This window comes from Primulina tabacum, chromosome 5 (assembly GCF_025594145.1).
Source record: "Primulina tabacum isolate GXHZ01 chromosome 5, ASM2559414v2, whole genome shotgun sequence".
Lineage (NCBI taxonomy): Eukaryota > Viridiplantae > Streptophyta > Magnoliopsida > Lamiales > Gesneriaceae > Primulina > Primulina tabacum.
The window spans coordinates 2,685,201-2,700,693 of record NC_134554.1 but is presented as its reverse complement, the minus strand read 5'-3'; the positions used below and the strand labels follow the sequence as shown (position 1 = coordinate 2,700,693).

Genomic DNA, 15,493 nt, shown 5'->3' with positions numbered 1-15,493 from the left:
CCTTTCAGAATCTAGTTTGTTTCCTGGATTTGATTCTAACTGTGTAACAAACTCATGACCGATGTCAATATTCTATTAGTCATTTTTGGATTATGTCACTTAAAAGTAGAACATAATGTAAACACGCTCTCTCCAAAATGGTCCAAATTCAATTTTTTTTTTTTTTTAAATGTCCAAACTCAACGACTCTGTCGTTTGCTTCGTTGTAATCAGTAGTCGTCCTGATTTCTGCACTGAATTCAGTCCCTAAATCATACAGCGGAGTTGAGCATTTTGCTGCGATTCCTCATTTCTGCCGATAGCCCAAATGAGCTAATTTTCGCGTTTCCCACGTACAAATGGTCGAAGCTCATCCTTTAACTATCAGAGACTCGACTCCGCCGTCGATTCCCCAGGATCGTTCGTCGGATATTTCAATTTCGGGGAAGATACATATCGTCGATTTATTTTCTCCGGGCAGCCTTCGTTTTATCAGAACGCTTCCGTGGACCCTCGCACTCATAAGCCCTTGCTTTCTAGGAATGTTTAAGGTTTTAGTTTTACGAGGCGCAAAGCCTTTTACTTGGCAAGTAACCAGCAAGACATGGGGTAGATGATGAGAGGGTAATTTTTCTTTTATCCTGTTGGAAGGGATTCTGATCTCTTGTATTTGCAAGAATTGAATGGAAAGACAAGTATAGAAATGTGGTTACATTCATTAATTCAACATGTTTCACTCTTCTTTTCTTTTCGTTTTCCTTTTGTTTGGGTGAGATATCTGCAATATTAAGTTGAATTACCTTGTGTCATCTCCTAACTAGATAAAATTCAACCGCAGTGTTGCAATTTATATTTGTTGGTTCAGTCACGTAATAAATTTCAATGTTATTAGCTGGATTTGATTCTTGGTAGATGTATCTCAGTTTTGTTATTTAAATTCATCTCGTAAGTCAAATGGAATCAAATATGTGATATTTTCTTACTTTATGTTGTGTAATGTATTCTAATTTATGGTTTTTGAGCGTTTCATGAGGTTTGGTTTCTGACGCATTTCAATTGATATTTAGGTGCGGCCTCTAATCATTTTCAGTATTTGCCATGGCTGCTTCTCAAAAAAAGCCTGAACGTGCATATACATATGGGTAAGATTCCTGATGGTTGTTTCATGATCTTACATTGACACTAGGGAAATTATGCATCGACGACATGAATTGGTCAAACTTTGGTAGTACCTAGCACTGCCTTGCGCTAGAGTTCAACAATCTTGTAGTTTGGAAGGTGCTGTAAGTAAAGGCATGGGCGATGGTTTTTATCCATGGTGGATTTGCCCCTTCTACTTGTGATCAAATATTCTATTAAATTTAGTATTATCATCATTATATTTATCTGTAATTTTAGTATAATTTTGATTTGCGAATGCAATTAAGTAATTACACGTGTTAATTACTTTATAAAGAACGGGCTGTCACCAGAATATGAGCTGAGAGAATTAGATGTTTTACAACAGGTATAAAAGATTGACGGTTTTAGCTGCTTTTACCAATGCTGCAAGTATTTTACAATTTAGCTTGTGTTGATTGTTGAATCCCTTAGATTGATTGTAGCGTGAAAATTGTTTTTACTATTGCATCTGTGACTGACTGATTATGTATACTGCTTGTGTAGACAGCTGTTTCTTTTGTTTGTCATTCTCCTTAGCTGTGGAAGCACTTCACGCATTCATACAAGATGAATCCGAGCACAAGTAGTTGGTATTTGATGGCAGTCTTTTAATTTATATCAAAATTACTGGATTTCTTGATTTCTTTCCATCTCATCCTCATGCAGTTTGTTATTGCTTAGAATAAGAAACATTTAGTGCTATCAGTGCAGATTTTTGTGTGTCTACCTATGGTGGGATCAGGTGATTAAAAACTCACGAAGTGCACGTTAGACTCAGGGCTTGGTGAGGCATGAGAAGGACCTTGTGCCACGTGCCTTGGCTGTGAAATATGAGCCTTAATGTGTCGTAAAGGCTCAAAGTGTACTTTAAGCATGCATTTACTGAAGAGGTCACGTATTAAGGGTGAAAATTTTGGATGTATGAATCATCCACTTTTCTAGTAAACTAATGAAGATTTCCTTTATTGTTTCTCAATTGTGTAACATGAATTTCTTCATACATTAGATTTTAAGCTAGTCGTCTTGGTGCATCTCAGTTCTGTGAGACAGAGCCTCACTTTGCATCTTGGACCTAGTCTCAGAGAGTATGTGTGCTTTAGGATATCATACTTTGGTTCTTCAGAAATTATGGTCGGTGCAATCTTTGTAAATCTTGTCACATTTGACTTTCTTTCTATGTTTTCCATTTTTTTAACCAGTAATTCTTGTATAATTTTCATTCTTTTGCTTAGCAAGGTGATGATTTCCTTCCATGCTTTTGGTTAACTGTTATCAATAAATTGCATTTCTTATTAATCCATCGATTGGAGGATAATGGGTACTGCAAGTCGTGAATTTGACAGAGAAAGCTGCTTTCCTTGTCGTTGGCTCATGTAATTGGTGCAAAGTCTTGTTAAAAAGAGGATTTAAGTTTTCCAAGAAGTAAAACTAAATCTTCGTTTTGGAACTCAAGAAGCTGTTCTGCACTATTACACTGGTATCGTTGGCACGCTTATTTTGTACCTCAGAAAACCTTACTTTGACACGAACTCCACTGTGTTGACTAGTCAACACCCGTGATACTGGTTTTCTCCTCCGGATGGGATATTTAATGATTATACGTGAATACTGAAAAGAGTGGATTGCTAACCTCGGACTCTTACTGGTTTATTAACTGATGAGTTACATTTACAAATCCATATGCTCTGCTCTCTTACACCCTCCTCCTTTGATATTTGTTGTCATAATTCAAAATTATTTATTTTTCTGGACTAAAATATAATTATGTTTTCCTTGCAATGTACAGAAAAGCTGAAGATATGAATCACCACTCAGTTTGTCTTCATGTTCTTGCTGACTCTATCCGAATTCCGAAGGTATGAGATACACCATTCTTGATTGCCCGTATCTTTTTGTGGAGTTATAGTCTTCTGTTGGAAAATTCTATCCTGGGATCGTAAGTTGCGCATCAATTTTTTTATCGCAGGATGGGTTTAATTTAGCGTCATGGTTGCTTGGTCTGGGGTAATTATCCAATCTACTGCAGTTTTGATGAATTTACGGCTTAAATTCTAAGCCCACGATGTTGCTGCAGGGTCTTATTCTCTGCATTTGCTGCATGGTAAAAAATGCTGAAGTTTTGTGATTGGGACTACTTTCCGTCTTAGTATTTATGTTTGTCGTGCCTCTCTTTAAAACCACTGGTGGAGTTTTGATATAGATGGCACCTCCTAGTATTCCTTCTTCCGCCTTAATCAAATGCTGGAGACAGGTAAAATTTCATTATTATAACTTTTGACTTTCTTTTACGTGAATTGTTGAAATTATGGAAGAGGATAAAATATTTGTTGAATATGATTCTAGCTAGTGACTTCATGCTAAAACTTTGTGCTATTTGTTATCAGGTTTTCCTCACGGAATGATACTTGCCGAGGTCTCTCAGACCCGCTTCTGGGAATTGGCGCCGGGCCATGTTGTAGGATATATTCATTTTCCATACAAGGAACTTGGCTGCTAGAAATTTGTATCCAAGAGTTCTGCAGTATCGTTCTCATGTGTTGCATGTGGATGAATAGTAGAGCTCACAATCGGTCCTTTCAAAGTTAGACTATTGCATAGTATGTCTAACTAATAGGTCTTTTGTCCTTGTCAATATCGTTTATATTTACAATAAAAATAATATTTTTGACACTTTTTATGAGTGACCAAAATAAAATATTCATTTTGAAAAATTGACTCGTGAGCATGTTCTCTCAATAAAGATAATGAAACGGTAATTTTAAAATTTCTGTGTAGCAGTTCTCTCAATGAATGAAGATTGGTCTCTAGTGCTGCTTAAGATCGTGATAATCACAGGAAATTTAGGGTCCGCTTCCAGCAAGTGTCACTAGTACATACGCAGGGTTTTGAAATTATCCCGAGCCTGAAATCACAAATAAGATCGTTTGGAGGGGGCTAGGAGGGTGTCATGGCGTAGTCCCTCCGATGCTCAAGTCAGAGACTGAGGATATATGGGGGGAGCAGCTAAGGGTGCTGCTGAAAACAATATAGTGATTGAATGAACTGAACACTCAAACCTGGTATTTATAGGAGAATAACTGAGCCTTTTATGGGTCTGTCTTCTATTTGGGCTAGGGATGGACCGGGGGTAGTGGGCTCATCTCTGGGATATCCGATCGCATTCACAATAAACAAGTGACAAACTTGAGAATTGTGGTGAATTTGACGAGGTATTCACCATCATTCCATATTCAGAATCTAATCCTAAGCAGAGGTTTCCAAAACATTTGTCTTAAAGTACTTTAAATAAATCTCATGTAACCTGCGTTTTCCCAAAAAATAACTTTTCCTTATTATTTGTTTAAAAAACTTTTAAACAGTCTTATACCACAGAAAAAAGTTTTGTAAGTTCAAACAAATTCCATAATCGTACTCACGCACACATAATAATAATTCATTGTTTTTAAGTGAAAATTGCAGATTTTTTTAAAAAGAAACAAGTATTGATTTCAAATTCATCACTTTTTTTATTTTCCTTATCTAAATTTAAAATCTAAAAACACTAACCTCTTAAATAGATTGCGCACGAGTCACAAAGTTTTTTATATATGAGTTGAAGGATAGGGTATGGCAATTTGTATTTGTATTTGTATTTGTATTATAACAGAAAGGTGTCATGCTTTGATAACGTGCACACCTTTAACTTAAACTTACTAGAAAAATAAAAAATTACATATAAATTGGATTTTAAGCCGAGTCACTTACCACATGTGAAAAATGAATTATATATAGCATACCTAATTGATAGTAAACTAATATCTTAAAAAATTTCTTAAAATTTAATCTTCACTTCGAAAAAAAAAAGCAACGATTTGGCTCACACGATACGCATGTTCTGATTGCTGATTGAAATAAAAGATATGATAAAAGCATCATAGCCTCTCTCAGCAAAACAGAATTTATTTAAAAAAAAACTAAAAATAGTAAAAAATACACTAGCATTGTATATGTTATTGTTATATTTAATTTGATTAAATAATCATAAACAATTTACACGAAATTATTTGTAATTTATAAGAGTTATTTTATTTAAAATATAAGTTTTATTTAGATTCTTTTTTATGTAAAATATGGAGTGACTTGATAAGTTTTTAGTAAGGTAAGAAAAGTAATTATGGAATTAAATGTTCTGATGTAATCTAAAATAGTTACTTTAAGATATAATATTTAATAATATAACATAAATAGTATAGGTAAAGCAAAGAATGACATGCATAAATTTCATTTATGTCCATTTTTTTAAAAATAATGATAAAAATTTATCAAAATAAATAATAAATCAAGTATCGAACCACAACGATTCATACTTTGAATTAGTCGATAAAATAACTAAAACCGAGCCCTTCTAAACGCCAAACCTAATCAAACTGCACGTAATCAATAGCTGGCATCCTAAAAACTGTCCTAAATTTTTTTCCGTACACACTTGGACACTCCACGCCGCCACCGCCCACCGGACCCGCACCTCTATTTTGCACGCGCCACCAGCAACAATCATATTTTACCCTTTGGACATACACTCACACATCCGCTCCTCATGTGTGTGGTGCAACAAATAAAGGTCAAGAGAGAGAAACGCACAAAACAGCACATATGGAAAGAGAGAGGGGGAGGCATCCTAAAGCTACAATTTATCTTGCGGGACATGTATTTTTTATGATCTCTTTCTCTCCCAAAGACTTCGTCTTGGAACACTCGTTCGCTTCTTGATTACCCCCTTTCTTCTACAGCATTAACTTCTTTGTGCGTAGCTATTGTCAAATTCACGGTTTAATCTGTGAACAATGAGGATCAGGAAGCGTTTTCCGCAGACATCTACTGCCTCAGATCTCCATCTCAGCCAGTCAACGGCGAAGCGACCGAAATCAGAGGCTGCGCAGACCTCTGATCCTCCTAGACACCCGTCCGATAAAATTATGGCGACGGGTAACAGTAATACCAGATGGGCTCAACCTCAAGACGATAATAATGGGGAGAGGATGAAGCTTAAGGTAAAGACTTTTTAGAGAAAACATCTATTTTAGATACCGGACTTGTTCAACGTACGAAGACCGAGAGTTATAATTTTTTGGGGTTAAAGTTACAAGTTTGCACCTTGCACCATGAGTTCTTACACTCGGGTGCGAATACTGAAGCATACGTATTAAGATTTATTTCAATATTTGTAGTCACTGCCTCTCTTTTCCTGTAGGAATCTGGGGATGATGAGACATGGAGAGAGGACCAGAAGATGAAGCGTGCTGCTACCAATGATATCAGGTGATTAAAAGAACGAAAAGAAAAGTAACTGCAAATTTTTTGTTGTAATTCTCTTCTTTCATGAATTCTTATAGCCGGTAAAGAACACAAAAAAGAAAGGGGAAAAAATCAATTCTGTCACTAATTTAAACCTTAAAAATTAAGTTCTAGCTAGTAGCCCAGTAAAAACTGAGAGAGGTGAAAAGGGTCGAGGGTGTGTGCGTGTGCGTGTGGGTGTGGGGTATTGTGATGTATATCTAGTTCAACCCTAGTAAAAAATGCTTACTGTGCAAGTGGAGAAACTGTATGTTTTGATGGTGTTTTGTTTAATCAACTATGGTTACCCTTCCATCCCATCCAATCTAGATACACTAGCCTGTATCTATCTATATGGAACTCAACTTAATTATTTCATTATTTCTTCTCTATATAATGGGAACAAATAGTGCCCCCATGTGGTGCATGTTAGCATGGGGATACATGCTGGTCCCCAGCTCATTTTCTTTACACATTATTTTCCATGCTACCATGTATTTGTTGCGTTGATTACTTATTTGTCAACCAAATCATCTTTATTCAACGCTGATAACTTTCAGGGAAAATAACATTCCATATGAGGAAGAATGTAACAATAATACTTTTATGCGGCCATCTTCTTCTGCTGCTGCTGAAGGTATATATATATAATCCTACTCCATATCAAATTTAACAGCAAAAAGTTGACCATATTATCATTATTTTTCATGTTCTTTGTATGTTTTGTGCTATATTATTTATTTTGATCACATGGGGTATTGGCGTGAAGGGGATACTAAGGTACTTGTCCCGTTGAAGAAGAGGAGAGGGAGTTTTGAAAGAAGCCCAAAGGAGGAAACAGAAACGAGTGCAAGAATGAAGTCCAAAACTAACAAGAAATGTGACTTAAGTAGTCAAAGTCATCAATATGTAGCTCATAATATCAACCACTGTTCAACTGCTGCTAGTGCAAAGAAGAGTAAAAGAGGGAATGTGATCGTGGAGGGCTCGCGCTGCAGCCGTGTTAATGGGCGGGGGTGGCGGTGCTGTCAGCCTACACTCATCGGATACGCCTTGTGTGAGCATCATTTAGGCAAAGGGAGGGTTAGAAGCATGAGTAGTGTGCGCCAGCGTCATGAGGTGGATCATAGCGGTGATGCACATCCCTTGAACAGGAGAGACTTGGAGCTGCCCCAACCATCGATGGCTACGAAGAGAAGGACTAAGGTTGGCGTGGTGAAAGCTAGATCAATAAGCAGCTTGCTAAGCCAAGTTTAATGCATGGAAGGACGGGTGTGATTCTATTTCAAATGATGATGGATTAGTTATGCATGTGTTGGGATGTATGCTCATGCTTGTGATTCATGTATTTCACAAAACAGCCAAAATGAACATGGTGCTATATCCTCTATATATACAATGTTTCAAGATACTTGAGTCAGCGTGTGTGTTAAAAATATAATTTTATGTATTAAATGATTACTTGATGTCTGTGTAATTTTTTTTTTAATTTGTTCATGAGTCCAAGGTTTTCATTGGTATCCCTACCCATTTTATTAAATTTATCAGTACTTCGTGAGTTTATAATTAGGTTGATCTGGTATTATGCACACTTATGTGAGCATCAATGATGTGCCACTCGCCTACTGATTTGTAATTTTTCTATGTTTCATCGCATCTAATACATGAGTACATATCAGTGATTCACATCTAATAAAAAGTTGAGTTAAAAAATAGTGATTCGATTTTAATATTTTTTGCTGAAGCTAATGTGTATTTTTAACTTCTGCGTGAATATTAAACAATTTGTAATTTTTGTCATGTTTTACTAGCTAGGGGGTCCTAGGCCTCAGTACCTAATATTCCTGAAATTTTTTTATTTCATTAATTACAAATTATACCAAAAATCATTCTTAGAGACAGTTTAAGTGTTTGTAATCACTTGAAAATTAATATGTTCAATCATTCAATTATAATAACTTAGCTGGTTTTAATAATATTTCAGTTCTTCCAACCCAAATCAACTAAAATACACAGAGCCAATGAAACTAATTAGCAAACCCACCCTAAATGAAAACGGGAAAAAAACCAGAGGCGAATAGAAATATATAATATCCATGCATGAAAATTCCTCGAGTTCATGTTCAAAAAAAAAAAAAAAAGTTTCCTCGAATTCGATTTGTTCGGTTTTGACAAATAAACTGATATAATAAACTGATATTTCTAGACTCTAGTCTAATTATCAATTCTCATGCATTATCTATCTTTATCTTCACGTTCATCACAAAAGGGCCAATATATACATATTTTGTGTGTGTGTGTGTTACAGTGTTAGCAGTAAACACGCATCTGCATGGCTACAAATAATTATAGACATCTGAATAAGAAGAAAAGCGTGCACGAAGAACAATCAAACAAGAGTATACATTTACACGGACAGATATCGATGGCGATTAAGAATTCTCTTCTTTAATTTCTTTTTAATTAAACAATCATGCAATAATATATATTCTCCTGATCGATTAATTGAACTCGGACTACATATCTTGCAAGAATAAATCTTGAAAAAACATGAATGAAACTCAAGAGATATATATTATATTTATATAAATAAAATTGTAATCAAACTATGAAAACTTACCGACGTTTCTTGATCTGTTGATCAATCTTGAACATTTATAAACAAAGAAGAAAGCAGAAAGTGGCGCGTCGTTGAATAAATCCAACGTTTTGATGATGTTGTGGCTGTGGCTACTACTGATTTCTTTATATTCTCGATTAAAATCCGAATCGAAGGGATTTTTCTTAGGTTTTTGATCCAAGAAGATACGTACATGATGTATGGAAGAGGTAGGAGAGAAAATTTAGTTGTTTAATAATACATATTCTAAAAATTAAGAAATATGGATATTTTATAAGGCGTGTCTGGGATGGACTCATAGGATTTCAATCAAGATTTGGCGTCGACCAAATTTACAATTTTCTCGAAATTGAAATAGCAACGAAAATTTAGGCTTCAGTTACATTTTTTTAAGAAAATATTACTTTATTAATTATTATATATAAATAAATGCAACGATTCTATAATTATATACTGCTGTGCAGAGGAATAACACAAAAAGAGAAAAATGAAATGTGTTTCGAAATTTAGTAAATATGTTTGACTTGACTTCGCTCATAGGTCCATTCACAAAAGATGGCCCAATTAATTTGGCCCAAACGTCCTAATATCTGTGATGGGCTGTGGTCTGGCCCCCGCCACACGGTCCCTCTTCTCCGAAATTAGACAGAATGTTTCCCCCCACTTCTTTCCTGCCATAGCTTTCTGAGTTGATTGAACCCAATTCACACAGCATTTCTTATCGATCCCACCCCCAGATCCCTATTCTCCCGCTCTTCACTCGGAAGATGGAGAGAAAAATCTATTGGATATTCATTTCCCAGCTTAATTCCCAACCATAATTCCTCTATTTTGCTTCTCAGCTGAAAAATACAAATTTTGCTTTCCGGAGGTGTCTATCCCTCTTCCTGTAATTCGTTCTTTTGTTATTATACACGTTGTTTTACGATATATGTATTTGGAGTGTAAAGTTTTTTTTCTTGGTATCTTTTGAGGCTTTTGTCTCCGTAAAGATGAAAACCCTTGCTTTGGTTTTCAGCGTGGAGCAGTTATTAAGACGTATCTTGAGTTTAGATTTTGAAATTTAGATGTTTTGCTTAAAATCTTTGTGATTGTTTCTTTCACCCTTTGCCTTTTTTCAGTGATAAAGTTGTGGGTTTTTTTATTTGTTCGACTGTCCTGAAAAGATGGGGTTCTTCGGTTGACTGGAACTGATTCTTGATTTTACTTCTCTGGTGCTTTGTCGTTTAAAGTTGGATTTGGATTCTTTTTAGGCTAAAACAAACTGGGTTTAATTTTTCAGTGACGGTAGGTATTTTTGCTCAACGACTTCAATTAGGTTGCAAGCCTTGTTTTGTTCGAGAAAATCGTGAGATTTTGTTTTTTCGGGCATAAACCCGGAAGTCCTGTTTCGAAGGTTGGGCGTTGACTATAGTTTGGGTTTTCTCGATTTTTTAGATGGATGATGAGAATCCAAGTTCAAGAAATCTTGATCTCAATTTGGGGCCTCTTGATAATTCAAGTTATGATAGTGCACCTGGATCAGGATCTTATCCATATGTTTCTATGAACTTGGAGGATTGGTTAGATGGTCCTGTTCATAGGGTAAGGGGTGCAGTTAGGCAAAGGAGTCAAAGGTGGCGGTCCTTGTGGAGGCAAGTTCCTATTCCGCCTGAAACTAGGAATCTTGCCCTCGAATTAAGTGGGGGGATTGAACAGCATACTGGTGAGGGTAGTGTCGCAGCAGATGAAAGGTCTATTGGGCCTGCCAAAGTGTCTGAGAATGGCATTGATTGTTTGGAAGATGGAGGTCTGAGTAAGGAAGGTTGTGGGAAAAATGATGGTGATGACGGAAGCTTTTTCGATTGCAATATATGTTTGGATTTGGCGAAGGACCCTGTAGTTACTTGCTGCGGTCACTTATTTTGCTGGCCTTGTCTATACCGATGGCTACATCACCATTCAGATGCAAAGGAATGTCCTGTTTGCAAGGGAGAGGTGACGGTTAAAAATCTGACTCCAATATATGGCCGGGGAAATTGCATAAGGGAGACAAGTGTGGATTCTAGCCTGAAGATTCCTCTCCGGCCCCAAGCACGGCGGGTTGAGAGCTGGAGGCAAGCTATTCAGAGGACAGCATTCACTATCCCGATGGAGGAAATGATTCGACGACTTGGAAGTACATTCGATCTTAGTCGGGAATTTTCCCAAGTGCAGCCACGAAATATTGATGATCCTCACGACTCACCTGAGAGAAGTAACTCGTTACTTAACCGAATTCTAACTTCAAGAGGAATGCGAAGGGAACAAACTCCTGTCCCTGTTCTTCCATCTGACGACTTAATTGACTTGAGGGAAAGCAGTCCAACTGATTATGAGGTGAGGGATAGTCACCGGCTTTCATCATTTTTACTTCGTAGGTCAAATTCACATCCAGCTGCTGCATTGTTGAATCTTACATCTGTAATAAACTCAGCTGAGAGTCTGGCTGCTGAGAGGTTAGTAGAATCTTACTTTCACGACCATCCGGTAGACATAAATCAAGAGCTGCTTCCACCTGCTGATGATAGGGATTCATTATCGAGCATTGCCGCTGTTATACACTCTGAGAGTCAGACGGTTGATAATGCTATTGAAATTGACTCCACGGTATCCCTCTCTACATCGTCTTCAAGAAGAAGAAACAATTCTTCAAGGATTTCTGACGTGGATACCGGAGATTCCCGTGCACCTCGGAGGAGGAGACTAAATTGATACAAGATGATTTATGCATTCGACTCAGAGTGAGTAAAACCCTGAAACTCGTGTGTTTAAACGGACAGCACCCCATAGGTACTCCTACTACATGTGGTATTTGATCATTTGTTGGTGTAAATTTGAGTTTTATTAAGGTTGGAACTGTCTTAACCCACCAAATTTTGATTGCTATAGCTTTAAGGTAGAACTTTGTTTGATCGATGTAGCATGTATAAATTGTGGAATGGGGCCAACTGAGTTGGATTCATTTTAGTTGCACCTGAAATAACCATTACAAATTTATATGGTTTTTGTGCCCAAGCAAATTTAGTCTGAATTCTTGCCTGAATGATTTTTTGATTTCTTAGAGAAGGAAAATTGATGTATGGGAATATGGTTGGTATTTTTGACTGAATTGCTTGGGGTTTTAAATTTTTTTATGAATAACATTTGAAGTCAAAACTTTCATTTTTGTGTATTTTTTTCGAGGACGTTTTAAACGGCCAAGCTTGCTTAGCCAAAGAGTGAATTACAAACTTGGTTATAGGCCAAGATTCAAGCCTTCAAAAAATCTATATTTTTCTACTATTTAATAAGTTCATAATTTTGAGTTTGGATTTTAAATTATTGTCTATAATGCGGAAAGTAGTTTGTCTACTAAGAGAGTTTTTTCAAATATTAAAATTTTACAAGGCTTAAAGACATATTCCGACACCTGGTTCAAAGGAAGCATATTATGTTGAATTAAAAAACAAACAAAACAAAACAAATAGGAGAAGAGTCATTGAGCCGAAATCGCTCGAATTTACCAAGTTTATAGGTCCATATTGGTTGGTATATCTGTCAGAATGAAATGGACATTTCAATTCATTCCATAAATATTTTATCGGGTATGTTTAGGAACAAGGGATGTCTATTTTCATGGTAACTGCTATTTTCCACATTTAACAATTAAATTAAATAAAAATATGATAATTAAATAAAAGCTTAATAATAAAAAATAAAATGAAAAGGTGATTGTTCAATTAGGGCTCACACATTTAGCGTTAATGGGCCAAGACAACACCAGCCCGTTAATCAACTGAAAGGAGAGGGAGGTTATAGCTGTTTCTGTGAAACCAGTGTCACGTAGTGCCCTCCTCTCTAAGACCCACGTGGTTCCGGCTTTCGCAAAGCCCACAAGGATATACTCATCACTTGGAACGGGCGGGCCAGACCATAGTTACCATAAGCTCAGCCAATTGGGCTAACTCAATGTCCAATCAGAATTATACCCTCGCTCTCAAGGCCACGTTACTGAGCCCGCCGTGCTGTTAAGTGCTTATGTTCTTCTTTCAATGTGGGACAGCTGCATGGTTGATTCCCTTCCCGACCAAAGGAAAGTGTAGGGACGATACATATATTAGTTAAAAAATTGAACTATTTATCAGAATTTATAAAGTACATAATTCTCGAGTAATTTGTGTTCTAAAATTTAAAGATTTTTCCAATGTTGAATTTTTGAGTAATGGCCTGAACATAATAACCAAGTTTATTAGAGGGCGGTGAAGATTTGGGCTAGTAAAACACAAGTAACTTGGAGGAATTTGTATTAAAAGAGAGTATGTCGACGTAAGTTGTGTGCAAAATTTCTAGATCAGACGATTTATTTTTATTACTCAATTACTCGTTTATTTTATAGAATAAAACAATCTCTTCCATACCTTTCTTCATTTGAGTCAAGTATCGGATGTTCAAAAGAAAGCATCACTCGTGAACATGAAGCTATATCAAATAGTAAATGATAGGTAGGCCGAAGAGCTGCCGCCGTTGTTCGTTGGGCGCCGGTTCAGGCATTAACATTGCTTAATTAAGACAAATCCATCATACCATATCTTCCCTACTGATTATTATGAGAAATTAAATGTCCTGTCAATGAGTTGACAGCATCAATAATTTGCATGATTAGTCAAATTCTAAAGCCATTATGCTTTCATCATTTCCCCATCCGCGATGGACATGTATATTTAGCTACTTAACTGTGTTGGATCTTTAATAATTATGCTGGTTACACCACACAACTTGTTTAGGCTTTGCTCGCCTTAACGTATTGTTATTGTTAATTCTTGCAAATATAGTACACATGTATTATGTGTATGCGCCTGCCATATGTATATCAGTTTGATGAAGACCAGGGGAATCGGGTAAGAGTTTGGTGGGCGATCTCACCGGGTCTGGTTGATGAGCTAGAGATGGTTGTCCGGGCACCTGGACCTGCACTTTAGAGAGAGAAAGAACGTTAATAGGTGACTGAAGATTCTACGACGTGATCACTCCGATACTAAAGTCAATCAACGGTTATAGGGACAGTTTTGTAATAAATGTTGCAGGCAACATGTAAGTGAATGAATCATTTAATGTTAAAACAAACGTGATTTTTATATAAATAGAGTCAATGATGACCTTGTTTTCATTGTCCACTTACTAATTATGGCAAGATGATTGTCTATACATTGCTCTTATAAAACGTCAAATTGTCCATTTCGCGTTGTCAAATACATGCGATTTTGACAGTAATGATTACCAAGATAAAGTATCACGTACTTGTGAACTCGAGTGATGTGCTATTATCTAGGTAACTTGGGTAGAAAGTCATCACACGGAAACTCGTCTGGAAGCCCGAGCTTCTGGTAGCCCCGAGAGATGATGTCTCGACATTCATTTGACCGGATATTATTGCATTGGTCCAAAACTTCTCATAACCTGATCCATGACCCGAGATCATCCAATACCCATGACTCGGGCATCCCTGGGTTTAACACCACGATATATACTAGCTAGTTTGTGATTATGCCTTCAATAAATTCATGAATATGAATAACCAACTTATGATTCTAAGAGAAAATAATGTATAATATTGTTTTTTTTTTTGTCTTATTATCGGTTAATATATAGTTTTAGTTCATCAACTTATCTTTTGTTTTCAATTTTTAATTTGTTTTAACCACAGGGTTAAATTCTGACTAATCAAGTTATCATTTTTCGATATCATCTCAGTAATTTTCAATATGATAGTATTTTTTAGGACATGCATGTCAGTATTCTAGTGATGGAATGGATTTAATATAAGAAAAATAAGCAAGTTATTGGTTCAAAGTCGTAAATTTGTCCATAATAAGGGGAAAAAATGAAAAGTGTGCAATTCATGTAATAAAAATTATTATAGTCCCTAATTTTAAAGAAACAACTTTTTGTCCATTACAATGAGAACAACTGGAACATCTTTTAATTACATTTCACTACACTCGAAATACTATTTAGTTAAATTATTTATTATTATTATTATTATTATTATTATTATTATTATTATTATTACACACGTTTGTGTCTCTGTGTTTATATGTGTGAATATATGGACTAGATTGATATTAATTTGTATGGTTCTGGAACTTCTGGTCTGGTTCCTTGCCTGCAAGAAGGAGCATCCCAGGGTAATTAAAAGATGGAGCAGCGACACGAATGATGGGTACTGATAATTGTAATGATAACTAGTATGATAATTATAGCATAATTACGACACGAAAAGCCTGAAAGACCCAAAGGAAGTATTAATCAAGGGATCCCATGGTCGTTGTATTCTTGGATGAGAAGCTGTAATAATAATTTGTCTGCAATTATTGTAAATCATTTTATTTTGCGTAATAATTCATTGGTCTCATTAAATAT

The 15,493-nt window shown here is 36.1% G+C and overlaps 2 protein-coding genes and 1 long non-coding RNA gene across 5 annotated transcripts; all 3 read left to right on the top strand.

Annotated features, from left to right (window-relative positions):
• Positions 1–391: 391 nt before the first annotated feature.
• On the top strand, positions 392–3,652 carry LOC142545468 (uncharacterized). 3 transcript variants are annotated; one of them, XR_012820280.1, is made up of 3 exons: positions 392–530; positions 1,047–3,391; positions 3,525–3,652. It is a non-coding gene; the product is annotated as an uncharacterized LOC142545468 (long non-coding RNA). The 3 variants fall into 3 exon arrangements; XR_012820278.1 differs by having other exon boundaries at positions 466–603; XR_012820281.1 differs by lacking the exon at positions 392–530 and having other exon boundaries at positions 1,172–1,297; positions 1,436–3,391.
• A 1,928-nt stretch (positions 3,653–5,580) lies between these two features.
• LOC142545467 (uncharacterized) lies at positions 5,581–7,930 on the top strand. The gene is made up of 4 exons (XM_075652669.1): positions 5,581–6,170; positions 6,371–6,438; positions 7,014–7,090; positions 7,223–7,930. Exons 1-4 carry the CDS (start codon positions 5,964–5,966, stop codon positions 7,708–7,710), a joined length of 840 nt encoding a protein of 279 aa, XP_075508784.1. The 5' UTR covers positions 5,581–5,963; the 3' UTR covers positions 7,711–7,930.
• Positions 7,931–9,714: 1,784 nt separating this feature from the next.
• On the top strand, positions 9,715–12,137 carry LOC142545466 (uncharacterized). The gene is made up of 2 exons (XM_075652668.1): positions 9,715–9,944; positions 10,356–12,137. Exon 2 carries the CDS (start codon positions 10,511–10,513, stop codon positions 11,804–11,806), a length of 1,296 nt encoding a protein of 431 aa, XP_075508783.1. The 5' UTR covers positions 9,715–9,944; positions 10,356–10,510; the 3' UTR covers positions 11,807–12,137.
• The last annotated feature ends 3,356 nt before the right edge of the window (positions 12,138–15,493 follow it).